The 25,742-nt window shown below is 58.3% G+C and overlaps 8 protein-coding genes across 13 annotated transcripts; 1 reads left to right on the forward strand and 7 right to left on the reverse strand.

Annotated features, from left to right (window-relative positions):
* Nucleotides 1-672: 672 nt before the first annotated feature.
* On the reverse strand, nt 673-2,004 carry ABB37_07008 (N-hydroxyarylamine O-acetyltransferase; the record flags this gene model as incomplete). Of its 3 annotated transcripts, none has more annotated exons than XM_015805488.1 (1): nt 673-2,004. In XM_015805488.1, exon 1 carries the CDS (start codon nt 1,789-1,791, stop codon nt 673-675), a length of 1,119 nt encoding a protein of 372 aa, XP_015656101.1. In that variant the 5' UTR covers nt 1,792-2,004. The 3 variants fall into 3 exon arrangements, with proteins under 3 accessions (XP_015656101.1, XP_015656100.1, XP_015656099.1); XM_015805487.1 differs by having other exon boundaries at nt 673-1,960; XM_015805486.1 differs by having other exon boundaries at nt 673-1,931.
* A 645-nt stretch (nt 2,005-2,649) lies between these two features.
* ABB37_07009 (N-hydroxyarylamine O-acetyltransferase) lies at nt 2,650-4,214 on the reverse strand (the record flags this gene model as incomplete). Its single annotated transcript, XM_015805489.1, has 1 exon — nt 2,650-4,214. Exon 1 carries the CDS (start codon nt 3,772-3,774, stop codon nt 2,650-2,652), a length of 1,125 nt encoding a protein of 374 aa, XP_015656102.1. The 5' UTR covers nt 3,775-4,214.
* Nucleotides 4,215-6,204: 1,990 nt separating this feature from the next.
* Nucleotides 6,205-7,043, reverse strand: ABB37_07010 (hypothetical protein; the record flags this gene model as incomplete). Of its 3 annotated transcripts, none has more annotated exons than XM_015805492.1 (1): nt 6,205-7,043. In XM_015805492.1, exon 1 carries the CDS (start codon nt 6,796-6,798, stop codon nt 6,205-6,207), a length of 594 nt encoding a protein of 197 aa, XP_015656105.1. In that variant the 5' UTR covers nt 6,799-7,043. The 3 variants fall into 3 exon arrangements, with proteins under 3 accessions (XP_015656105.1, XP_015656104.1, XP_015656103.1); XM_015805491.1 differs by having other exon boundaries at nt 6,205-6,975; XM_015805490.1 differs by having other exon boundaries at nt 6,205-6,889.
* An 852-nt stretch (nt 7,044-7,895) lies between these two features.
* On the reverse strand, nt 7,896-11,060 carry ABB37_07011 (hypothetical protein; the record flags this gene model as incomplete). Its single annotated transcript, XM_015805493.1, has 1 exon — nt 7,896-11,060. One exon carries the CDS (start codon nt 11,058-11,060, stop codon nt 7,896-7,898), a length of 3,165 nt encoding a protein of 1,054 aa, XP_015656106.1.
* A 1,674-nt stretch (nt 11,061-12,734) lies between these two features.
* On the reverse strand, nt 12,735-14,827 carry ABB37_07012 (hypothetical protein; the record flags this gene model as incomplete). 2 transcript variants are annotated; one of them, XM_015805495.1, is made up of 1 exon in its annotated part: nt 12,735-14,827. In XM_015805495.1, the coding sequence occupies exon 1, from the start codon at nt 14,685-14,687 to the stop codon at nt 12,735-12,737; it is 1,953 nt and encodes a 650-aa protein (XP_015656108.1). In that variant the 5' UTR covers nt 14,688-14,827. The 2 variants fall into 2 exon arrangements, with proteins under 2 accessions (XP_015656108.1, XP_015656107.1); XM_015805494.1 differs by having other exon boundaries at nt 12,735-14,771.
* Nucleotides 14,828-15,106: 279 nt separating this feature from the next.
* Nucleotides 15,107-20,231, reverse strand: ABB37_07013 (hypothetical protein; the record flags this gene model as incomplete). The annotated part of the gene is made up of 1 exon (XM_015805496.1): nt 15,107-20,231. Exon 1 carries the CDS (start codon nt 19,955-19,957, stop codon nt 15,107-15,109), a length of 4,851 nt encoding a protein of 1,616 aa, XP_015656109.1. The 5' UTR covers nt 19,958-20,231.
* Nucleotides 20,232-21,122: 891 nt separating this feature from the next.
* Nucleotides 21,123-22,803, reverse strand: ABB37_07014 (hypothetical protein; the record flags this gene model as incomplete). The annotated part of the gene is made up of 1 exon (XM_015805497.1): nt 21,123-22,803. The coding sequence occupies exon 1, from the start codon at nt 22,407-22,409 to the stop codon at nt 21,123-21,125; it is 1,287 nt and encodes a 428-aa protein (XP_015656110.1). The 5' UTR covers nt 22,410-22,803.
* An 868-nt stretch (nt 22,804-23,671) lies between these two features.
* On the forward strand, nt 23,672-24,310 carry ABB37_07015 (hypothetical protein; the record flags this gene model as incomplete). Its single annotated transcript, XM_015805498.1, has 1 exon — nt 23,672-24,310. The coding sequence occupies one exon, from the start codon at nt 23,672-23,674 to the stop codon at nt 24,308-24,310; it is 639 nt and encodes a 212-aa protein (XP_015656111.1).
* Nucleotides 24,311-25,742: the final 1,432 nt, after the last annotated feature.

Below are 25,742 nucleotides of genomic sequence, written 5' to 3' on the forward strand. Positions count from 1 at the left end.
CCGCACGTGCACTCACACACGTGCCTGTTGAGTTCTCGGAAGACGTCGGCGCACACACAGGACAAAGAGCGATGTATAGAAAAACAAGCCCATAAACAAAGCCCTCAAGAGGAATGAGAAGAAAGCCGTCTTCTTCCATCAAAAGTGGATGAAGGCGTGAGATGAAAACGAAACTAACAACACCCTCGTTGACTCCTTCCGGTTCAGGGAAGGAGGGAGACGAGAACAACGAAGAGGAAGAAAGGAAAAGAAAAAAGAAACAAGTAAAGTGTCAACAGATATCGTTACATCCCGTCTATCGTGTTGTTTTTTCCAACTAAGGACTGACACCGTTTGATGCACCTGTTGTGCAACTCAAGGGATTATACGAAAGGAAGTTTCTTGCGTGCGCAGATCGTCTGCGTTTCCGCCTCGTGGGGTGGGAGAGAGGAGAACGGGAGAGTACACAACACGTCGCCTTCGATGCATCGCCCGGTGTTTCCCCCTTTTTCCCCTTTCCTTCACGTCGCAAGCCTTCAGAAAAAACCGAACACGCAAATAAAAACCCCGTTGGGCGGGCTCACCGCACGTGCGGACGGGGCGACCTCATTAAAGGAGAAAACAAAAAAACCCAACAACACAAACGATTTGGGAGGTGCGAGGAGACGACCTCTCCCTCCCTCCCCCATCAAACTAATACACCGGCGGCTCCCATTCCTTCCCCCCAAACAGCACGACTCGCGCCCGCAGCGCCTTCTCGAACTCTTCGCGCGATACGTTGTACTGCGGCAGGCGCGTCTGCGTGAAGTCGATGCCGAGGTACTCGACCATCCAGTCGTAGAGCTCGCCCGGCGTGGTGGGGTGCTCCTCGTGCGGCACCGGCGGCGCCAGCTCTCCGGTAGGCGGTGCCGCGTCGGGCGCGCCGGGGTAGGCGTTCAGCGTCCGCACCGACACTCGTGATTCCGTCTCCACTCGCAGGCCGTGCACGCCACGCGGCACACACACCCACCCCCCCACCCCGTTCGGGATGCCCTGCGTGCCTTCCGGCGCCCACGTCGTCACCGTGCGAGAGCCCCGCAGCGAGTACCCGATGACGGCGAGTTGGTAGGTCACGTAGTTCATCGCGAAGACGTCACGCGGGTACTGCGGCTGGAGGTCAAATCGGTGGATGGCCCGCCAGGTGCCACTGTGCGCGTGCATCTCAAAGGCGTACTCCGTCCACCCCTCGTCAAAGCCGCCCACCGGACGTGCGTAGTGCATCATTTCCTTGTTGGTGCAGAGGTCGTACTTGGATATACGGAACTCCCCGGCGGGGGTGAACTGCGAGGCCGTCGTGTCCAGCCGCAGCGGGCCCATCGGCACGCCGGCCGAGGTGCCGACGTCCACCACCCACCGCTCCTCCTCCCCCTCCTCGCCGTGGATCGTTACTAAGTTCATCACATGCAGACGCCCCGTCGCGACCGCCTCATCTGGGATGACGGACCGCCCGCCCAGCGTGCGGATGTGCGTGAATCCCGCATCCACCATCGCCGCGCGCAGCAGACTGTTCTGCTCGATGCAGTACCCGCCCCGCCTGGCGTGAATCAGCTTGTTGTAGAGGTCCGCGAGGTTTGTGGAGATGGGCCGGCCGAGCAGCACGTCGACGTTTTCAAAGGGAATCGTGCTGAGGTGCGCGAGGACTAAGTTGCGCAGGAAGTTGACGCCCAGCGCGCCGGGGGTGGTGGAGGTGTTGGCGGTGACGAGCGGCAGGAGAGTCGTTGTGGCCCCGATGCGCTCGTAATACGCCTCTCGGGGGAACGGCACGGACGTCATGGTGAGCAGAAAATGAGGGAGCGAATGCTGCTGTGCGTGTGCGACGACGCACAGATCGCAAAGCACGCACACACACACAGAAAGAAAGGGGTGGGTTACTTACCTGGAGAGAGCAGTACGCTGTTTCTTCTGCTTTGCTCTGTGACGCGGGGAATTGTTTTGCGTTCCCTTTGAGAGGTGTGGCGGAGGAGAGGAAAAGGCAAGAGCAAAAGCTGGGAGCGGTTTCCGATGGACAGGGGCAAATGACCTCCCTCCCCCCGCCCCCCCCCCCCTCCCCTCAAAGCGAAGGTGGGGACGGAGGCAGACACCAAATACATACATATATATATATATATATATATCGAGGCCGGATGATACGAGGTACATCGCACACCTGTTCATGCACGCCCGACACAGGCAACATCGTGGACGCAGAAGAAAGTGCTGCAGACGCAAATACGAATTAAAAACCTGTCGTTATTCGTTGTTGGGACACGCGCTGCGCAACAACAACTTCGATAGGAAAAGAGAGAAAAAGCAAAGCAAAACGTGAGCTAATTCGTGTGAAGCTCGGAAAAAATAATAATAATACGATAACGTCGTCGTCACACACAGCAGTGCATCGTAAGTCGTATTACGTTGCTGCAGTGCTGTCAGAGGGTGGGCGTGCATGATGGGTGGCAAGTCAAGACCCTCGCTACGCACACACACACACACGCATATATATACATGTGTGTACACAACAACGATCGTAAGAATTGCCATGAGAACAGAAAGGTTCCTGCTGCTTCAGAAACGACAACAACGGCAAAAAAAAAATGAGATAGAAAAACATGCGACGACAACCGCGACGACCATCAAGGTTTTTTTATCTTATCTTCAGAAGTTGTGCGGGGACTGAAAGCCGCTCCCGCCAAACACCTCCAACCGGTCCCGCGCCGCCCGCTCGAACTCGTCCCGCGACACGCTATACTGCGGCAGCCGCGTCTGCTGGAAGTCGATCTGCAGCTTCTCCTTCATCCAGTCATAGAGCTCGCCGGGTGTGGCGGGGTGCGACTGCGCACTCGGCAACACGCCGCCCACCCCCGGCAACAGGGCGAGCGCTGCGTCTGGCACCAAAAAGGCTGGTTTGGCGGCGGTGGTGCACTTATCGCTGCGCGCTACCACCGAGTACACGCCGCGAGGGACGAAGGTGTAGCCCGTCGCCGATACCACGGCGTGTGCGCTGTCCTTCTCGGCCGGGGTCGGCGTCCGCACCCACGTCCCCTCCGCCCGGGCGGCCTGCACGCATCCGCGAAAGAGCGACTCTTGATACACGACGAAGTTCATCATGTAGATGTCGCGCAGCCACTGCGGCTGGAGATCAAAGTGGTATAAGGGCCGCCACCCGCCTCCCTCCACCTGCAGCTCCACCACGTTCTCGCTCCAGCCACCGGTGAGCTCAGGGACTGGGTTGCGCGTGCGGACTCGCATGACGCCGGCGATCGTCTGCTGCGGCTCCGCCGTGTCCAATCGCAGCGGCGCCCGCGGCACCCCAGCCCCAAAGCCGACGTCCACCATCCACTGCCGCGTCCCGCTCCCCGTCGCGTCGTCCTCAGCGGGAAGGGTGACGATGTTGAGGCGATGCGTCCGCCCAAGCGGGGAGTTCTCCCCATCCCACAGCACCCGCGCGGCGACCGGGCGCACGTCCGTGAAGCCGGCGTCGCGCAGGGCCTCGTAGAAGAGACCGTTCTGCTCAAAGCAGTAACCGCCTCGCCTGGCGTGGATGAGCTTGTCGTAGATGTCAACGGGGGCGACCGAGACGCGGCGGCCAAGCAGCACGTCGATCGTCTCAAACGGGATGGCGCTCGTGTGGGCGAGGATGAGCTGTTGAAGAAACTGCATGTTCACGCTGGGGCTGCCCACCTGCACTTGTGTCCCTTGCGGAGCCAGCAGCGGCAGCAACGCCTTGGCTGCCCCGATGCGCTCGTAGTACGCCTGGCGGGGGAAGAGGACAGCGGACATGACGTCGCAAAAGGAAAAGAGGCGAAGAGAACGAGTCAGATCAGGAGCAGCAGCCACATGCTAAAAACCAACACCACAGAAAGATACGGCGAGGAGCCGCACCGGTGCTCCGGATAACACGGATGTGGGAAATAAAGTGTGAGATAAAGAGACGGGAAAAGTAATAGAAGCTGAGATACACAAACAATAAAAAAAGCGGCAACGGCGAGAGGAAAGGAAAAGGAGAGAACACACAACAAGATTGTGCGACCGCCGATGGCGCACAGAGCAGCTTACGATAGGTTGAATCAAAAACAAGGTAGATCGCTCTCTATCTAGGTTTTCGCGACGGTGGGGAAAGAATATATTCTCGCCTCGTGCTTGCTCAATGCAGAGTACTTCTGTAGCAAAAGAAGAAACAAAGAAACAGCAGTGTCATTTGATGGTGGCGGTCCTTTGCCTACGACGTGAGTGTGTGTGTGTACGTGCGTGTATGTGCGATGCAGCAGAAGAAGAGCAGGCGGAAAAAAGAAGAAGGGGGAAGGCGATAGATGAAAAAGGAGAGAAAAACCACCACCACCACCACCACAGTGCATGATCAGAGCTGTGAGTGCCGATAACGCAGATCGTCGCTGACGATTGAGAAAGCAGTACGCACAGACGGCTTTGCATTATTATTGGAGGACGCTTTCTCCGAACATAACAGTAGTAGTGAAAGCAAAGCACCAGTTAGCGCTGAAGAGGTGTGTTACCACGAACACACGCACACCCTCGTGAATCTCTTTCCCCCTTTCAGAATGCCGCCTACACACACACGTAAAAGTTTCGATGCGGTCCGCGAAACGACATCGTTTGACAGCAGTGTCGCTGCTGATGTACACGCAGCGCGCTTTACTCCTCTCTGTCTCTCTCTCTCTCTCTCGTTCTTATTATTATTATTGTCTGATGCTTCCGTTACTTTCGTGTTGAACGATCTTTGCCGGGGCATTCCCAAATCAACGTCAACATCAACGCTTCATACACACGCCACACACGGATATACATATATGTATTTTTATAGAATGCTCCTGGAAAAAAGATGTTCAGCAGTTCCGTTAGGAAGTAGAAAGAGTCGACGTCAGCTTTTCATTTTGTTCTCCCGCAGCCGATGAAACCTTGAAAATAATAAAGAAATAGTGAAGCAAAACGAGAAGCGAACAGATACAAAAAAGAAGGGTCGAAAGATATTAACAACGACAAGGAGGGGGGAGGAGGAGAAGGAGGAGGTCAGTGAGGGAGAGACCACGTTTGTTGACGTGCGTGTGCGTAAGTGTGTGTAGGTGCAGCAGGTTGTGCTCTTCACCGTAGCTTTCCACTCCTTTTCCTGCACGACACGTTCCCTTCTCTTCCCCGCTCCGTCGTGGAGAACCGACACCGATAACAAATGAAAACGTTCAACTAGCGAACAGACCACAAGCAAACTACCTGCTGGCAAACCGAGAGAAAACAGCTAGTCACTCCCCCCTCCCCCCGACGCCCTCTCGACAGCTGATGGCGTTCGGTGTGCCTTCTCACACCCATACGCCGCCATCGGCTTTACAATAATGAGAATAGTAATTGACGTGTATGCAGACTTGGTGTGCTAGTGGCGGCCAAACAAACGGAGAAGGGCGGGTAGAGCAGGAATCATACAAAGAAAGAAAGGATGCGGCCGTGGACACAGAAGTGGCACACAGACCGCATATATGTATATATATCTCCCTTTCAAGCACGGTGAGTCGCGGGAGAAGGGGAAAACATATTTCGCCGGTGAGAGCGTCAAACCAAGATCAACAGCAGCACTCAAAAGGAAAGAGATGACGAACCGGGGAAACGACAGAAATAAATCAAGGGGAGAAAACTCCTCCAGACGTAAGTAAAGAAACCAAACCAGAGAGAAGGAAACACAAGACGAGGCGACGCGTGCGGATCGCCGATGCGCTGCGGAGTCGCACTTGGCATCGTCCAACGAGAACGCGTCTTTCCTTCGATTTTTCCTTTCCCTTCGATTTCTTCAGCAGCGGGACTCTGTGGGGAAGAAGAAGAGGAAAGAAAAAAAAAAACACATTCATAAGACAACAGAAGTTATGACAGCTCTCACGCACCTGTGTAGCGATGTCGCACACACTTACCTTTTCAAAGGAAAAGGATTTGGGGAGGAGAGCCAAGAACAAGAAAACGACATAAGTAAGGGAGGAGGGGCAGTGCCCACCGATGAGGAACCACAACAGCCAGACAACTCCGACAAACGCAAGCGGAAAGAGGAAGTGCAGAGGACAATACATACCTATCAACCGTTTGTCTTCTCCTGATCGTCCCCAAACGTGTCTGTTGATGAACCGCCCTTCTTCCCTTGTTTCTTCTTCTTGCATTTTTCCCCTTTCCCAGATGCACAGCCCTTCGTGCAGGGAGTCTCATTGGGCATGTGTGGGATCAGTACACGTTCGGGTCCACACTTTTAGCGTAATTCATTTCCTCCCGCAGGTACACCATCTCCTCCGGCGTCCACTCGTTCTCCATGTGCATGAAGTCACGGATACGCTGCGCACCCGCCATGATATCGGGTGCTCCCTTCGCGATTTCATCGATGCGCATCGCCATGTACGCCGCACAGAGCGCCGTGAGTTGGTCACAGCGAAGAAACATGGAACAGTTCAGCAGGTCCACCAGGTAGTCGTTCTTCTCGGCCGCCGTCACGAGGTCCATCGCCGCAGCGGACACCACGCTCTTCAGGTCCTGCGTCAACGGGCGCGGGATGTTGCTGGTGCGATCGATCGGCGGCAGCAACGCGTACTCCTGCACGACGTCGAGCACCCTGTCGCTGTACTCCAAATCCTCCACTTTCAGCTCCTCCGCGTCCTCGGCCTGATCCTCATCGCCCGCCTCCATGTCGCCGTGGATTTGCTTCACGATGTCGAAGACGGCGTCCATGTTCAGGATACCGAAGAGTTCGTTGGCGATGGCGATCGGCACCCGCACGACGTGCTTGTTTCTGTTGCCGATGCAGAAGCACTCCTCGGTGGACATGGCGGACAGCAAGAAAAACGGAGGGAGAGGTATGTAAGGTATGTGTGTGTGTGTTTAAGTTGCCTTGATGATGCCGTGAGCCAGCGAAAGCTTAAAAAAAAAGGTAAAGAGGAGGACGACGATTTGGGGTGGACGCACAGAAGCAAAGGCTGTAAACGCAGACTCGTGGGAGTTTTCTAAGAAGAAAACAAACAACAAAGGAAATGGTTGATGGAGACGTCCGTGAGCCGACGGGAGCAATTATCGGCGAGTCAATGGAGCGTGAGAGCACAGCGAAATGAAACGTCAGAGCGGAAGGAAGTGAGGAAAGGTAGCGACGTCAGCAGCAGAACATACCGAAGAAGACTCTTTTCATGAAATGTACGTCGTGGAGGGACTACCAGTAGCCCTCTGCCGCGCTCGAGAATGCAGACAAGCACACACACACACACACACACACGCGCGCGTGTGCGTGCGCTGCACATGGCCGTTAATGCAACGTCGAACTGCCTTTTGAGAGAGAGAGAGAAAGAACGAGGGGAGAGTACGTCGTCCGCGCAACACGGGTGCAATCGCTGTAAAAAAAAAAACCAAACCAAAAACAGAAGCAAAAAACCCGACCATTACAAGAAACGGAGCCAAAACCAACAACAGGAGGAGGAGGACGACGCCGTCGTCTTGAGCCGCACTCTCTCCTTCGGTTTGTGCCTCTGCCGTACTTCCACACACGGACACACAGACACCACAACACAAATAGTCAACCCCGACAGATACACCCCGAGTCACGCGGCACACGCGCTCTTTAACTAATCATAATAATAATAAGAAATGAAGAAGAAACCGGGAAAACACGCAACAACATGTACACCTGGCGAGTAATACAATGGATAAGGAACAAAGCGGCAACGCTGATGTGTGGCTCTGCACAACTGCAGAAGAAAAGGTCTTCGGCACACGGTGCCACAGAGGAACAAAAAAGAAGAGCCCGCAGACAAAGGGAAGTACTCGAAGTTTCTTTTCCCCTACAGCAAAAAGGAAGCGATAGAGACTCCATGAAGAACACGCACACACACACAAGCAAGGAGAAACGTCAACCTGCGGGAGCAGCGAAAGAGGTCTTATTCTGCCTCTTCGTTGGCGGGCCATTCGTTTTCGAGCTTCAGACAGTCCGTCTCTCGCCTGTTCCAGTCGCTCGGCACCCGCAGGCACTGCCGGATCAGGTGTGCCGCCTCAAAGTTGTCCGTCGCACCGTAGGACACACGAATCATGAAGTCCGCCAGCCACCCCGTGCAGAGCGCGTGCAGCGGGTCGATTTGTAGCTGCTTGGCGGCCCGCATCACCTCGACAAGGGTGTGCACGCCTTCCGAGGGAGGCGGCGGCGTCATCAGGGCCGCCTTCGCGCGGGCGTTGCGCAGGCACGGCCCCGGGCAGAAGTAGTCGAAGTCCGGGCAGACTTCTTGGATGGCGAGGGCGGCCGTCAGCACCGACTCCGGCGCACCGAGGAGGTCGAGATAGAGGAATGAGCGCTCCCACGGTGAGAGGAACGTCACGAGTGGCCGCGTCAGCGGCATCGGGATCGCCGCCGGCCCACACGGTAGTACGTTCGCCGCCTCCGCTGAAGGAGCAGCACCCACGCCAGCACCTGCGACAGCGGCAGCAGCAGCACCGGACGGCGGCGGCAGAGGTACACTAATGATGACAGGGGCATTAATAGAGTTGTAACTGCCGGTCAATGAGTCGGCCTCGCTATCGCTGTTGTTGTCGCTGCTGCTGCTACCGCTGACGTCAGTGGATGAGGACGTCGATGAGGTGGCGGTGCTGCCGTCGCTGCTGCTGTCGCCATCGCCGTTTTCTTGGTTGAAGGAGTGATCGGGGTCGTGTTGCTGCTGTTGCTGGCGGCGATGGCGGTGGCGGCGGCGGCGACCGCGTTTACGCCTTTTCGCTTTCATGGCTGCTGCTGCTGCTGCTGCGGCGGCGGCCTGCGCTTCCGCCTCTGCGAAGTGCGTCATGTATTTAATGCATAGCACCAAGATGCTGGAATGGATGATCATCTTTGGTCCAGGCGGTGCTGCGGCTGCTGTGGTGGTCGTTGATTCACCACCCGTTGCTGTGATTGCTGCTGCTGCTGCTGCTACTGTAGGGGCTGTGGTGGGATCTACGAACTTGTCCCTGCTCGCCTCATCACCTCCTGCCACCGTGCCCCCAGCTGACGTCAGAGTAAGTGAGTCCTGCCCGGTGCTCATCACATCGGGCGACCCGATGGCCTTTCTCAGCGACTGCGGCGACATCATCGACGTGGACAGGCTCGTGTGCACGGAGGAGATCACGGGCAGCAAGTCGAAGACGATGGCGCTGGAGGTGATGCGGATGCCGTCGCTGTACACAAGAGAGCTGCCCGGGTCGGCCGCCAATGATGCTGCGGCAACGGTGGTGGTGTCGTCGCTCGCTGTCAACCCCCGCGACGGTGCGGTTACCTCTGTTCCCCCGACAGCAGAAGCTCGAATCGGGTTCGTGCTGTTCTGCTTCGCCGCCGGCACCGTTGCTGCTGCTGCGGCGCCGTTTTCTTCCTTCTCCGCCTCCTCCACCACGCCGTTTTCATCATCGTCGCTGACCATTGCGCCGACGTCGTCTTCGTCTGCGATGCACGGCGTGCGTTGGTGACAGCTGGTGGGCGAGCGCCAGTCCGGTGCAGGGGAGGCACTGAGGTGGCCGCTGCCGCTGCGGAAGCTGCCGGGCGTGTGAGAGGGCGTCGTGGAGGATGCGGCGGCGGCGGTGGTGGTGGTGGCTGCTTCCATCGGCTCAGGAAGGGTACAGGAATCACGTGCGCACCCATTACTGTTGCTGCTGATGTTGATGCTGATGCCGCTGCCGCTGCTGTCCAACACCACATCGTCCGTGTCTTCCTCTGCAGCACCGGCCGTAACGACCACCGCGCTGCGCCGACGCTCAATGAAGCCGTCCCGCGAGGAAGGCGACGTCAGCTTCTTATCGTCGTCTCTGTTGCCGCTGGAGGTGTGGACTTCGGCGTTGCCGTTAGGGGAGCCAAGGGCGGGAACGACAGGATCCGCGTCACGATTCGGCACATCGGCATCGCTATGGACGTTTGTTGACGTCGCTATCGCTGCTGCCTCCGGTGAAGGCGAGGGCGACGTGGGCGAGACGACGCCATCGATCGGTGCCGCCGCGTCGTCGAGGCCCTCGTCGCCCAGGTTGCGTGGGTCGGCCTTGCCATGCACCTTCGCCGGTCCGACACCGTCGCCGCTACGCACCTGCTCCTCCGCCTCCACCTCCTCCTCACTCAACACGCTCGGGGTAGATTGATCTGCGTCCATCAACGCGGACGGCGACGTCTGCGAACCGTGGCCGTCGGGTGAGATAACCATGTTCGCCGGCAAGCGCGTGGCCGCCCCGTTCTGCACGGCCGGGAGCTGGTTTCTTACCACACAATCAACCGCATCACCAGGACCACCGGTGATGCCCGTGGAGGCGGACACGCCGGACAAGCCACCGTTGCAGCTACTCCCATTACCCTGTCCAGACGGCTCATCCCCCGCCGCATCCCGTACGAGGGAGGTCGGCGGGGATGACGAAACATCTCGCACAAAGGGACTGATGGAGCGCGGCGCGGCCCCTAAACCGCTCCCTACTACTCCGCCGACAGACGCGGTCGCGTCTCCGTTGCTGCTGTCCATCGTCTTTGTCGGCGTGGTGGAGCTCGACATTGATCCCTCGTGCGGCGACGGCAGCACACTCGCGGTGCGGTCGGAGTCCTCGCTGTCGTCGACGATGTCGCCCTCCGCAGGCGCCCCGCCGCTCTCCACCGCGTCCGCCTCTTCCCCATTCACCGGCACGCTCACCATGCGCATTACCTTCGGCTGATCCACCTCGCTCCCCACCAGCGCCTCTTCACCGGCGGCGGCGGCCGCCCGCCCGTCTAAGTTGTTCAGCGTGTCCTCAATCATGCCGCTGGTGGCTGAGACATCGCTGGCCGTCTCATCGTAGTAGCCCTCGATGAAGCGCTCGTCGGGGGTCTCCTCCGGGTCGTCGGCTGTCGCATCGGTGGTGGTCGCGTCGTCGGCGTCCTCGCCAGGCAGGCTACCGCTGCGGCCGGCGTGCGCAGGGGGCTTCATCTGCACTTGATAGACCTCCGCCCACTTGCGCAAGGCACCCTCGAGGAGGTGCGAGTGGGCGACAGTTTGGGCGCTAAGCGAGAACGTTTCGCCATCGCTGGAGATGATGGTGATGACGGGCTCGATCGGCACCGCAGGCGAGCTCGTTTCCATCTTCGTTAATTGCGTGCACGTTTATTGGATTGTGCCCCGTATCTCTCTCGCTCTCTCTCCCCCTCTCTCGGTGTGCGAGTGCGTTTCTCTGGGAATGATGCGAGAGAAGTGGTACGGTGTCTTGTGAACTCAGCCCTTCCCTACGCACCTATATATATATATCCTTTTCCTTTTGCTGTGTGTGTGTGAAAGCGGAGAGGCGACACGTATGCCGTGGCAGCACCAGGGACTGAAAGATCGACGACAGAGCAATGAGACCGTCAACAGCAACACCAACAAGCGAACACGGAGAGGTAATTACGAGAAAAAAAACACAAAGATAGTGAATAACCAAAAAAAAAATATGTGTAGATGCAGAAACTAAATACATAGCAATAACTCGTGTGAATCCCCCGAACAACGGCAGCGGAGCCGCAACACCGGCAACGACCACGGACGAACAACGGCAGCGGAGACGGCGTGCACCGACGCCACCTTTTCCTGCGTCGATGACACCACAAGCAATAAGAATAAATATATATGACAAAAAAGGACAGTGGAATTAGCAAGCAATGAGCCTTTTTCCCTTTTGCGAAATCTGATATATATATGTGTGTGTGTGTGTGAAGGAGCGACAACGGCGGCGCTGAGGAACAACAACAACAACCAAAGAAGAACGAAATTCGGCAGCGACACGGCCGAGGTGCGAATACGCTGCGGGCAGCCGCAATAGCAAAAAATAAATCGCAATTAAGGAAATCGGCCAACCACGAAACGAGGGAGTTTAAGACGAAGGCACAAAAGTTGAGAACAGCCGCGTGTTGTAGCCACAGTTCTTGTTTTTCCCCCTTTGCGCGTACGTTCTTGCGGTTCTCTCACCTCCGTAGGGGGGAGGGGGGGGGGGTGGTTGGGCCCGCTGGATCGGCTCCCTCCTTCTATGTAGTTCAACGCACGTCTCAGCAGACGCTGGCGGCAAAAAAAAACTCGGACAATAAATGGTGAGAATACGCAGAAGCTTCAAAAGCAGCACCGTTGCAATAATGAAGGAGGTAGTGATGACGACGGACACAGCGATGACGCAACAAAGGAATACCAATTACAGAAAACGAGGTGAAGCGGATCGATGATGATGATGATGACGATGATGGCGGAACGCAAAGGTGAATACGCCGTGCGCACCGTCCACGCAGTGGAAGAACGATCACGGGATGGTCTTACGACCCGCTTTTTTCAAAGGTAGTTCTCTTTTTTACTTCTCCGTTGAGCTAGCTCGTGCCCGCAGGGGCCGAGGGGGGGGGGGGTTGCGTGGAGCGGCATACGTGCAGGGTGCGGTAACAAGCCAACAACACCAAGAGAAACGCCGGTAGAGGTGAGTGAGATAAGTTGACGCTTCACCGCTTCTTTTCTTTTCTTTTCTTTTAATTTAATTGGAAGGACACACACACACACACACACAGTTCATGCGGCCTTGCCGTGAGAAGCGCGTATGTATGTGTGTGTGTGCGTGTACTCACGTATAGCACTGCTTATTTATCTTCCTTTGTTCGCTGCGATAAACATTGCTGTGGCAGAAACGCACAGCCCTCCCCGACATTCACGCGCTCATCACGCCGGCTGACAAAAAACAAAAAGAAGACCACAAAGGTAGCGACGTTTATTGCGGACACACGTCACGTCAGACACGCTTGTCCGCCATCAGCTGCCGGTGTCGCTGGGAGTCGCCCAAGGTCCACCAACGCACCTCCCCGTTGCGCAGGTACACCTCGCGAAGGATGCGTACGGCGTCATAACGGGTGTCATCACCCTTCTCCATTTCCTCATCCGCCCCTGGGAAACAACTGCGTGGAGTATTCTCACCGTACACCTTACTGTCTTCTTGCTTCGCTTTACCGCCTTCATTTTTGCGCTCCTGCTCCTGCTGTTGCTCCGGCGTAACGAGAGATGTCCGCAACGAAGGGGACAGGGAGTAGCTGCAAAGGACAGCCGCAGCAATAGAGACGGCGTAGGGCTGCTCACTTCTCGATAAAAAGCGCTGAAAAGCAGAGCGACCACCCCCGCCTGGTCCCCTGTACACCAGATTTCCCACATCGATTTCGCCTTCTCCTGACTGGAGTCCCCGTCCTCGTCGTTGTCGTCATCGCTGTCGTGCCAGCCGCGACGGCGCTTCCCCTCACGCGTTGCTCGGCGCTGCTTTCCTGCGCCGTCCACTGCGGGTGCCTTCAACGCCAGCCCGGTCAGGGTGGCCACCGTGAGGGGAGCCGACTGGCGTGTGGATGACGCGGCGCGGTGACCTTTCGTTGTGCTCTCCCCTATTACCGAGGAAGTTGAAGCAGTTGTGGTAGACGCCGAGACCGGCATCTCGCGCAGCAGGCGCGGGCTGCCTTCGCCGACCACCACCACCTCCTCCTCCTCCTCGATCAGGCGACGGCACAGGTAGTGCATCACACGACGCAGCACCGTGAAGGGCACGCTTTTGACCTGAAAGCCGTCATCGCGGCCGTGAGAGGCGATGCGGCAGCACTCGACGTACCACTGGGATACCCACAGCGGAAACAACGGGTGTGCGTGCGAGGCGGCAGAGGACTCGCCGGGTGAGCCAGCTCGGCCTGTGTGGTTAGTGGCAGTGTGTTTGTACACCTCCTGCCACAGCTGCGCTACAGTCGCGGCGTCGAGCGAAGCGCCTGCGTCATCGGTGTTGCTTTGTCCGGAAATAGACGCCTGGTGCGCTGGGTGGGCGTTCCCATGTGTCTTCTGCCCCTCACCGACCGTTTGCGTCTTCTTTCCTCGGCTGTACGGCGCGCAGGCGGTATCCCACGCATCCTGCACACGCGCCACAGCCACCGGGGCGGTGGGATGGCACGCCTCGACTCCCCCGCCCCCTCGCTGCTCCGCCTCCGCCGCCACTTCGACGGATGGAAGGGCGAACATGCACTCGTAGCACAGCGCGCACCACGAGCTGAAGAGCGGGCCGTTAGTGCTGAGTCGAACGAGGGCACGCACCAACGATCGGTGCGCATCGGCGTAGGGCGAGCTGGGTGATGCGTAAGGCTCGTCCTTTGTGGCGTGCCAAGGAGCGGGGAGGTCGGCCGTCGGCGTACGCACCGCTGCTGCTGCTCCGCGACCTACTGCGGCTGGCACGAGGGAGGAGAGACCCGTTTGAAAGAGCTGCTCCACCTGCCCCGGCGTGTGCAACCGCGATCGAGGTGGCAGCAGCGCCTGTGTGTGAGACGGATCGGCTCGATGTTCCTCCACGTCCACCTCGCTCAGGTGATGCTGTTCGTTGTCATTGGCTCTGCTTTCTTGAGCCGTGGCGTGGAGAAGCAAGAGCCACTGCCACAGTAGCGGCCCGACGGCGTCACACTGCGCACGCGACAGCCGCCGTAGCGCAGCGTCCTCCTCCTCCTCCTCTTCCTCTGCGCCCCCACTGCCGTCCGTTCCGTTATGCGTCTTCGTCTTCTTCCCGTTACCACTGCTGCTGTCGCCGTAGGCACTCGTGGTGCTGCGCGGTGCACTGGATCGCTGCTGGGCGCTGAGGCGCGCCATAAAGTCGGTGTAGAAACGATGCGCCACCAGTGGAAGGAGAAGTGGCGGGTTGGCTGACGCGGCGTGTGGAGAGGTTGCTTCGCTGTGTTCGGGGAGGTTGGGCATCAGAAGAAACAAGCTGAGAAGGATGGCATGTGTGCCGCCGTGGCTGTGACACTGCGCCGAAATTGTGTCCACTGGTGTCGCGTCTGGACAGCGCGGAGAGAGGGAGAGAGAGAGAGAGAGCGTCGCCGCGTTGGGGGCGCTGAAGTGCAGTCGAAGCATAGAAAAGGAAACGAACGAAGGACGGAGGACGCACGAAGAGTTGCTATGGCATACATATACATACATATGTATAACAGCTATAAAACACGGCGTATTTGCCGGGGGGAAGGATGCCACATACATTTTTTTCTGGCTTTGCCTCTGCGCTCCACCTTCGAACCGGATGAGGGGCGGCGAGGTGCTTCTCACGGCTCCATCCTCTGAACGCCCCTTCCTTTTTCTCTACTCGTTGTATACAAACACTTTAGCAGGCTTCTTCTCTAGAGGGTGACGTCCACCACCGCGTCTGCACCAACAACCCCGGTAGTGGCATCCGCGCGAGAGGGCCACCGCGTTGCAGGCTGACTGTGGCCCCCATCATCACTGGTAGCGGCGCTGTCGTGCGCAGAGGCGAGACGCACGGAGAGGAGAACCCTCTCGCCAGCAACCTGTCTCCGGAAGTTGTGCGCTACGTCGTCCGCCCGGTCCTCCTCTGCCTCCTCGTCGGTGCTGAAGAGGTTCCACAGCAAAAGAGTGCCGCGGTGGTGGCTGCTAACCCGCGAAGTCCCGTCCGCGATGCTGCCGAGCTCAGCTCTCTGCTGATCCGTACTAGACCGCATGTTGTCGCGGCTTGCATCGGCTGCGGATGCCAGCCAGCATGGCTGCAGGTCGGCCCAGACAATGCGCGACCAGCGAGAGACAAAAGTACTGTTCGTTCGCAGCACCGTGAGGATGTCCGTGTCTGCCGGTCTCCCGTTCCCCTCAGCGCTCTTCTCGTTGCTTGCGGCATCAACAGTTGTGGTGGTGGCCGGTCGCGCCTGCAGCCAATCCAGCGGGTGCTCCTGCTGCTTCTCTGCCGTGTTGCCTTCAACGTACATCGATGGTACGCAGCACGCGTGCAGGGTGACGCTCGTGGCCCGACGCAGCTGCTGCATTTGTGAGGAGGCCGCAGACAAACCCCGAGGCGAGAGACGTGTAGCGCCTCCATTCGATTGCGCAGACGGAAAAGGCAGCATCAGACTGGTCGGTGGCGGCGACATGTACGGCGACAGCTCTCGAGGCTCCTGCGCCAGCGCTAGATACGGCAGTGTCCGCGGCTCGGAGAAGATGGCGTGCGCCACGAACTGCGGCGGTGCTGCGCTGCCAGCGCGCTTCACGTACTGAAACGTGATGAGGTCTCCCCGCTGCACCGGGGCAGCCAACGGCATATCCTGCGACACCACACCGTAGCCCCCGCCGTCGTGCTCGCGGAGAAGCTGATCCAACGGCAGAGACCGAGGCAGCTGCACCCACACCTGTCGAGGAGTGGTGTAGGAGGGGGAAGGGGCGGCGCACCACAGCGTCGGCTCGACCAGGACCCAGGAGGGACTCGCTCGCGCTGGTGCGAGGTCGCGATGACTGCCGCTGGCGCCCCACCGCGCTCGTTGCAGCGCGACGGCAGACGGGATGACCACCAACACGTAGGCCGGCACATCCCCCGCACCTGAGACGTCCATTTCAGCCGCGTCTGCGACATCGTGGGAAGGGTGACCCCGCAGAACGGTCGCCACGCCCGTGAAAGCGGATTCTCCTCCGCGGAAAGCAGCAGCAGCGTCGTCCTCCGCATACTTCTGTCCCTCGCTCATCCTCGCTGTTACGCCGCGCTGCTCATCGGCAAGGCACGCATCCAGGCGCCGCACCTCGGCCAGCACACCGTCGTAGAGGACTTGCAGATCGCGGCGTGCAGTGGCTGCCTCCGAAGGAGGGAGCTGTGCACACTGCCGCTGCTGCTGCGGCGCGGCGGTGGCGGTGTTACCCGTTGGTTGGCGGTGCTCTCCTGGGCCCATGAAATTCTCCTGCGCCGCCGCCGCCGCAGCGTCCGCCCTCTTCGCATCTCTCGATGTCTCGACGACATCACGCGGTGACGTTGTTGGGTCCACGATCTGCGCAGATGCAGATGCAGATGCAGACAGCCGCAGCAATGCAGCGGCGGACCTCTCCTCGCGCAGCTCCACGGCCGCACAAAGCGCACCGCGCATCGCCACCGCGGCGTGCAGTATGGTGCGACCAAGGGGGCAGGTTAACTGTGTGTAGAGACGTAGGGCCACCGTGTGCTGCAGGCGCAGCTCGCGTAGTGCAGCAACGCTGAAGGGGATGCCGCTGTCGCTTTTCGCTGAGTTGCCTTCAGCCCCTGCGCTGCCCCCACTTCGAATGCACGGCGGTACGGTGGTGAGCCACGTTGTCAGCATTCGCACGAGCACAGCTAAGACGACGAGACGGGCTAGCGGTTCGTGAGGGTCATAGGCCAAGGCAGCCATCGCCGGCCGCAGCACCCGATCGTGCGCTGCCTGACACCGCCGGTACGCGCTGTGCCACGCCTCACACGACGCAACGGAGACGTCTCCCTGCGTGATCGGTTCATCATAGTTTATGGTGGGGCAGCCCAGGTGCTGCATCTTCTCGCTCCACAGCCGATACGCTAGCCTGGCGAGGGTCCTGGCCGCGGCCGCTGGGCAGTGCGTCCGACGCAGGCGATCAGCCAGGCTTACACGATCCTCACAATCCACCGCACCGTCGAGCACCGATGGGTCGTACAGCAGACGCAGAAGTGGCGGAGGAATCGTGGCGGCGTAGGTGCGCCAGGCCTCGAGAGAGAGGGAGTTGGGCGACAGGCCGCACGACAGCAGGAGGCGAACGCACGGCAGATGGCCACGCGCACACGCCACGTTGAGAGCCGTGCGGCCGTCGGCGTCACCGAGGCGAAGAAGGCGCAGCAGACGCGGGACACAGCGTGTGGGACGAGGAGTCGTGGCTGCGAGAGTGGAGAGAGGGAAGTCGGTGCTACAAAATGCCGCCGCTGCCGCTCGAGATGGAGAAGGTGAGACGTCGCCGTCGTTGCTGTTTCGAATGTCTCTGAGCTGCACCACGAGCGGCGCTCGAGAAGCGGAGGGGGGAGATGCGAAGAGCCTGTCCGATGCCGGGCGGGAACTCCGCTCCGTTGCGGCCTGAGAAGTTTCCTTCCCGATGAGCGCAGCTGCGTTGGGGTCGCCCGATGAAGGGAGTCCAGAGCTCGCGGTTGGTGGGCGTTGCGGTGCTTCGAGCCCTGGCAGAATCAAGGCTGGATCGCGCGAGCTGCAGTGCAGCATGAAGAGCCGCAGGAGCACCACATCGTTGTGGGCGCACATCCAATGAATTGCCGTGCCGCTGGCAGCTGCCTCGGCAGAAGACGCCGCGTCACCGCGTGTCGGCACGTCGTGGTCCTTCAAGGGCAGAGGAAGGCTTAAGAGCCAAATCAGAGCCGCCGTGGTGGCGGTGGGTGCTGCGTGCCCGTCTTGCTTCCCCTGCACACACGCGCTGCGTCCGCTGTTCATGTTCACGCTGTTGTTGCCAAACCAAAGCGGCTGATTCGCTGAGCCGCCGGAGGAGGAAGAGAATAAACTATCAAGGAACAGCTGCGCACTGCGCAGTCGCCGGGAAGCATCGCGGCCAATCAGCGACTCCACCGAAGACGACGACGTCGCCCTCGTCGCCTCTTCCTTCTGTTCATTCAAAGCCAGTTTTATTTCCGCGACCCACCAATGTCTCCACAACAGCTGCAGAACAACCGCGGCTTGTCTTGTCCACAAAAAGGTAGAGGAAAGCGGCGGTGGTAGCTGTGGTGATGACAACTTCAAGTCTGCGATCCACGGCGGCGAAGGTACGACCGTAAGACGTAGCAGGGCAGCCTTGTTTGCATTCCAAACTGCGATCCGACACGCCGCGACCCACCCACGTGCCTGCGCTTCCACCTTCAACCGCCTGTTTTCTTGCTGTGACTGAGAGTTTTCGAAGCGTGAATCATCACCACCGTATGGACCGTGCTTTCCCGGGTCGCCGTCTTCACCGTGGTAGAGTGCGTAGTAGTGGTTCAGCTGCGCCATCGCCTCGACGGCTAGATCGTTGTTCAGCGCGGCGGCGTAGCACAGCGGGCAGCGACGCAGGGAGCGACTTTGCGATTGCGCGATGGAGTGCACGTTGCTCTGCGCCTGCCACAAGCCCCGCGCCATCACGTCCAGCGCCGCGAGTAGCGACGGTTCGCGCCACAGCTCCGTCATCGGCAGTCGGGACTCCAGCAAGGGAAGAACGCGCTGCAGCGTCACGCGCAGTCCTGCTCCCTCTTCTCCGTTGTTGGTAGTTGTGGTGCTGGAAGGTGTGTTTGGTGCCGCGAGGTCGTCGCCGTCCACACCGTAGTGCATGCGCACTGCCGCGTACACGGAGTCGGAAGAGGCGGCGCGGTGGACATGCGACGCATGGATGTTGAGATGGTCGCTACTGCGCCGTGCCGTCGCCGTACTGCTCCACTGCGAGAGCTCGGATGTGTCTCGTGACGAGCTGAGGAGACCCGTCCGTTTGGCACTGTTGTGGTTGGGATCGTGTGATGTCGTCCCTTGCGGCTGCAGGGACTGCCCATGTCGCCTCGCCTGCGAGCACAGCGCGGCCGCCATGCAGAGGACAAGGGCCAAGAGCACCTCCACCACGTCCACGTCCTCATCAGAAGACAGCACCGCAGGCGCGGCGAAGACGTCGACGTCAGCGGCGCTCTTGCCGCTTCTTTTCGACTTCGCCTTCGTCTTGCTTTGCGGGCTGTGCACGGAGAAGAGAGTTCGCACATACGAGCTGGAGTCACCCAGGACGGCGAGGTAGTGCTGGTGCGTGCGGCGCAGAAGGTGCGTCTCTTCGGCTGCGAAACGGTCCTCTGCCGTGGCGTTGTCCAGATTGTTTCGAGGAGAGGATAAAGTGATCTGCTCGCCATCTTCGGCTCTTTTCCGTGTGTCACGTCCGTTGAGCGCATCCGACGACCCAGCTTGTTTGGGGAGGGGAGGAGCAGCAACAGAAGCACAAAGGTAGGCAGAGGGGGAGGTAACGCCTTCTTTGGTTTCGAGCTCTGCTTTTTCATTCAGTTGTTGCCGTTCTGCAGCTGTGCGAAGGAGGCTGTAAAGCCGATGCACGTCCAGCATCTGGCAGAACACAGCCGTCGCCGTTGGCTCGCCAGGTGAACGCACCTTTGCGCTGTCGCGTTGTTGTACCGCCGCTCCATCTTCTTCCCAGGGTGTGGAGATGAGACACTTCCTTGCTGCCTCCAAAAGGGGGAGCAGGCGTGCGGTGTCGTGCATGAGTCGATAAAGATCAAGTCCTGAAAGGAGGAGTTTCTTCTTCTTCAAAAAGAAACCCCTGCAGTTACGTGTCTTGACGTGTGCCGCACCCACTCGTGTGGACCCGCTCGTCCGGAGGCAGGAGAAGAATCCTTCCACGCCGCGTAAAATCTATTGAGCTCTAATATAGTAAAAAAATAACAGTAGTAGTAATCAAAAAGATCTAAAGAACTGTACCGTAGTGTGTGTGTGTGTGTGCATTTGCGTGTGCGCGCGTGGGAAACTCATGTTGCGCTGCAGAAGGACACGAGAATGGAAATGATAGAGGGAGAGAGTGCGAATTTGAAAAAAGAAGCAGAGAAATCCCTTTTTTCTTTCAGAGTACTGCGTGACAAGAAGTCGGATCGCTGGCGTCAAAACCGCCTGTTGAGGCCGCCCGCTGCGCAAATTCTCGTGCTCGACTGCAGATTGTCAAAGAGAAAAGAAAAAGAAGAAGAGAATGAAAGGGGGATGACGCCTCCCCTCTGCCGCGGATGGCAAGGAACGCAGGCACCTCCCTCCCTTGTTTTGTTTGTATGCGTGAGAAACGACTTCACCTGCCCACCCCATCCGCCCCGTCCCGTCCCGTCCAACGGACGTAAATGCTGATATATATATATATATATTTCTTGCGCTCCCCAAAGGTGCAAAAGAGCCTCGCGAATACAAACTCCCCTTCACAGAAAACACCCGCAACAACAGAAACACCACACCACACCGCTAACTGATAAGAAGCCGAAACACTAGCAAAAGCGGAAAAAAAGTAATAGAGATTGGAAAAGTCAATGCAAAATGGTAAACAAGTTCCACGACGCCAACCCCTACGAGTTGCCCATCCGGCAACCCGCTTCGTGCATCGTCGCCGTCAGCGCTGTAAAGCACGTCGCCCGCCGCGCAGCGCAAACGCACGGGCGACAACGGCCAACAACACACGACGGTCACACTCCACGGTGCGTGCGAGATTGCCCGCACTCTCCCCCCCCCTCCCCCCCCAAAAAAAAACGGACCGTCGACACAAAACCCCCAAAACAACAGCAGAGACAAAGCCCTGACATAATTTTCTTTTGGGGTGGAGCAACGTTGAAGATGAAAAGAATCGAAAGCTTCAAAAGGTTCGATACCGTTTTTGGTGTTGTTGGTGGAGTCTTCACAGCGGAGCTGAATAAAGAAACTGCTTCGGTTCGTCCGCCACGCCGCCCTCCCTCTCTACCGAGATGTAGCCGCCACGACGCCCTGCCGCCGGCGGCGTCTCATGGGCTGCAGCGGTGCGCAGAGGCGAAGCCGCCACAGCTGCCGCGTCCGCCGTGGTGGCTTCGGGCACCGCCGCCGCATCTTCGTCCTCGTCGTTAAACAGAAGGGTGTAGCGCCTTCCACGCGAGGGACCAACGCGAGCCGAGAGGGGGGGCAGTGGTGCTGCCGCGACCCCCACCGCCCCGTCATCTAAGTCATCCTCATTCTGCTGCCGTGCCTGTGCCGCGTCGGACCGGTGGCTGCGACACACAGCCACGCTTACCTCGTTGCTGCGACTATGGACCCTCCAGGCTGCTGCAAGACGTCCCCCGGTGCGTGTGCGCGCCTCCGCCACCGCTGCTTCCTCTGTCTGTTCCGCGTCCACCGTAGCGGTACGCATTGGATTCGCCGTGATGGGCGAGGCGGCGGCGGTAGACGCGTCCGACGTGGCCGTCACCGCCGGCGAAGCGGGCGCGGCCTCCTCGCCGCCCTCGCGCTCCTCCGTGGCGGCCCGCACGAGCTGCTTCACGTAATACAGCGGCAGATCGAAGCAGCGCTGCACCGTCGCGCGGCAGACGGGACACTCCTTTAACCGTTTTGCGCAGAAGCGGCAACAGCAAACGTGCCCGCACGGGGTAAGGGCGACGTCGATGTGCCGTGCACAGCAAATCACGCACGCCACGCTGTCCTCGATGTCCTTCACCTCTGTTTCCGCCAGCTCCTTCTTGAACTCGCGGGCCTCTGCCCGGCGCAGCGTGAGTCGCTTGCGGTAGTTCTCAATCACGCGCCGACGCTCCAGCACCCAGGCCACGTGTCGTCCTACACCAGACATGATGATGCTGCCGAGAAGCACCAGCACACTGAGGCTGAAGCAGCCTAGAACGACGCTGCTTTTTGGCATTTCGTAGCCCACCACCGCCTCGGTGCAGTTGCCGCACGATGCCGTGCTCGCACAGCAGCGTATGGCGGACGAGGCCACACAACACATCGGTTTGTCCTCTCCGCACTTCGCAGCGACCATCAGTTGATAGGAACAAAGGTGTGGGGTGCGGTAGGAGACGTAGGCCTGGCGTTCGAGCCGTGCCAGCGCGGGCTGCGCCGCACCGACAAGGCAGAGAAGCAGGAGGGCGGCGAGGGCTACGGTGAGGAGGGTGGGGGAGCGGCGGCCAGTCGCCTGGTTGGAGCGTATAGAAAGACTGGGCATCGCAGCAGCCCGAAAAAAAGAGGGAGGGGGAAAGCTTTCGTTAGCCTAATTTGGGGAGCTTAGGAAGTAGATATATATTGCTGATGGAGAGCAGCAAAGGAGTTGAGGGAAGAGAGGCAGTGGTGCTCGAATGGGCAAAGCAGGGGTAGTAGCAAGCAAAACAACAGCAACAAAGAAAAATAGAAAAAGAGAGCCTAGAATTTAAAAAAAGGGGGAAACTGAAAAAGGGAAGAGAGAAGAACAAAGATAAGCAGCAACACGTGCGGAGACGTGTCAAGTGCTCGCGGCAAACACCCTAAGTGCGGGGTGCTTTAAGAAAATATATGTTTGCTTGTATACGCGTCTGTGTGTGTGTGTGTGTGTGTGTGTGTGTGCGAGGGCAACCAAGCACTACTAAAAATAGTACGAACATGTCGAGAAGCGAGTGGGTCAGGAGGAGATATGATTGTGTTTCTTCCATCTACGAGTGGGGTAGGACCTTTTTTTCTCTATGGAGCCAGAGGAGGCAGGTAAAGGCTTTTTCTCTCTAGTTATGGCTTTACCCTGTTTTCCCCAACGACATCCCTTTCCTGTTGTTCCCATCTCGATTTCCTTCATTCCCGTTTCGGAACACCGCGCGAACACCATAAATGCGTAGCGAGCAAAATTAGTTTTGAGATCAGCAGATCTTCGTTCGTATGTGTACTCACCCGTGCGATTTCCGAAGATGCCGGCTTCTCTTAGCCGGGGAGCTGAAGACGTTGACTCAACGCCTTGAGGCACAGGGCATCACGGAGGCGGCGCACAATGTCCCGGTGAAGGACGCCGTCGCTCGCCACAGCAAGGGGTGTCAAGGACCGCCGTGTCGTACTTGGCAGAGCAGGCCGACTACCAGCTGTCCCCGTGGAAGATCGGCCTCCAAGAAGCACAGGACTTCTGGGCAGATTGCCCCGACCTGACGGAAGACAAGATCAAGGAGAGATTTCTGCGCATGGCGAAGCACAAGCAATTGCCGCTGATGGTCGTTTTAGTTTGCATGTATCTCTCCTATTCACGACGGAGAAGGAGGTTGGCAGAACGCGGATTCTGCAGCTCCTCTTGTTTGCACCAAGCGATAAAATGGTCGAGTAACACAACTGGCACATCTATGAATGCTTGCTCCCGCAGGAACAGCGCATCTTTGGCGAGCTCATCGCTCATTGCCCATTGCCTTTCTAACCCCATTTGGCCGGAGCTTTCTAACCTGAACGGAGGAAGTGCCTCCACCTACCGACATTACGGAGATGAAGAGGCTTTACGGTACGACATCTCTCGATGTACTGGAGGGTGCCGGTTTCGAGCCGGTGCTGAACGCTCAAGGCGAGCAGATTGCGGCTGCTGATCGGTCGTTGACAGAGGCCGCCTTGCAGCAGGTGCAACAAGGCATCCGAAACCTGTCCGCTGTGCTGGCCAGCAGTGCCTGCAGAGGTCGCGGAGGAAACGGCCCTTGGGCATACGGCGGTGGCGGCGCCGCCGAGAAGGAAGAGGCCCCCCCCAAAAAACCGATGAGGCGCGCGCGCGAGAAGAGTTCCCGCGGTGACGCCAAGCCTGTCAACTGCCTTCAGACGGGAGACTTGGTGTTGGTCGACGGCGATCTTGCGGCGGGCAAAACCAATAACTTGGAGGTAGATAAGATTCTCCAGCACTTTTTTCCACCGAAAACGGTTCTGCGCTGCCACACCTTTCCGCAGCTCTTTCGTTCGTCAGTAGCTGAGATTGAGAAGTTGGTGGAGGACAAAGAATCGGAGTTTCTTCCCGATCGTCTTACGACACCACTGGATTGCAGGTACTCTGCACACGGGCGACAAAAGCCCAACCCGACTCCAGGTGTTTCGACTCCGCGCCCTCCGACGCTGTACAGAAGGATCTCCGCAGGAAACTAGAGCGGCACTGGCCGACCCTACAGGTCGAGGATATGCCACTGCGCGCACCAACGTAGCAAGAGCGAGGACTGTGGACTCTTCATGATGGCCACCTTTTCGGCCGTACACCTCAACACGCAGGTGCAGAGGCGAGGGACATCGCTAGCGGAAATGGTAGAAAGCGCTGTGCAGGCCGACGCGGCGTGCTACAAACGGAACTTACGTTATCTGCGCATCGCAGTAGCCCTCGCGGACGGAAATCGCAGGTCGTTCAGCGCACAGGCTCCTGCAAACGGAGCTCACCATGTGGGTTTTACGAGACGAGAAGATGTGGACGTCCGCCACGCAGTAGTACAGATGGGAGGTGTGCACCGTGAAGGTGTACGACTCCCCCAGAGAGCCCCCTTGGTTTTCCCTCACTGCCGGAGAGGGGCAAGCCTTGCCAGAGCGTGTAGGAGGCCATCGCTTTCTTGCCAGTGCGAAAGCAGCAGGATTGAGGGCCATTAGATTTACATGCCCAACCTTTGTCTCGCTTCTCTCGTTGGAGATGTACGCTCTGTAATTCGACTCGGTTGAACCCGGCAGTTTTTTAAAAAAATGTTTTTTACCTGCTGCGGGCGTACCGAGGCGCGAACCGCTTAGTCGATCGCCGCCGCCCTTGGGACTCTGAGCTGACGTTTGTCGATGCTCGAGTCAACGGACGGATGAGAGAGAGTTGGAAGCGAAGCTTGTAGAAGAGGCGCATCCAGATGAAAGGCAGGACCCCGCTGCTTTTGACGGCTCACCAAACGCCCGTTTTCCACGAACAGGAGATCAACGTGGTGCTATTCTCCATGAAAGGGGAGGAGAAGCCAGCCAGTGACTTATCACGGCACTTTGGGGAAGAAGACTACTCGCCTCAGACCATCGAATCCCCCGCTGACAACCTCGAATTGGCTAGCCTCGAACACACGTACTCTCCCTTTGAGTTAAAGGGTGGGCCTCCCTCCGGCCAGCACGTTCTTGATTCAAGTTCGTCTCCCTCTGTCTTCTCCTCCTCTCCAATCAGGCCTTCGACAAAAACAGCTAGGAGTGAACCATGCGCTTACGCGTGGAAGTGCGTGTGTACAGCAAAGTTGAGTAATAATAGTAATGAGAAAAAACAAAAGCAGAGCGCTGGACAACACGAAAGCCGACGGGGACAGAAACAAGAGGAAGAAGGCGATAATAAGATGAGAGCGGTGACCTTCAACTGAAGGGCATTGAACGACGCCTCACCGGCGGAGAACCGAATGTAGAGAAGTCGCGGCACTTGAACCCTGCGGGGCGTCCGCTTCTTGTCGTTCTTCCTTGCAACCAATCCTCTCTGCAAGGCAGTGAAGCTGCACGCCGCAGCAGGCTCCACAGCTCTGCGCATGTTGGTGCATCCCTCAACGGTTTTTATTAATTATTTTGCTTTATATTGTTTTTCTCC

This window comes from Leptomonas pyrrhocoris, assembly GCF_001293395.1.
Source record: "Leptomonas pyrrhocoris isolate H10 chromosome Unknown, whole genome shotgun sequence".
NCBI classification, from domain to species: Eukaryota; Euglenozoa; class Kinetoplastea; order Trypanosomatida; family Trypanosomatidae; genus Leptomonas; species Leptomonas pyrrhocoris.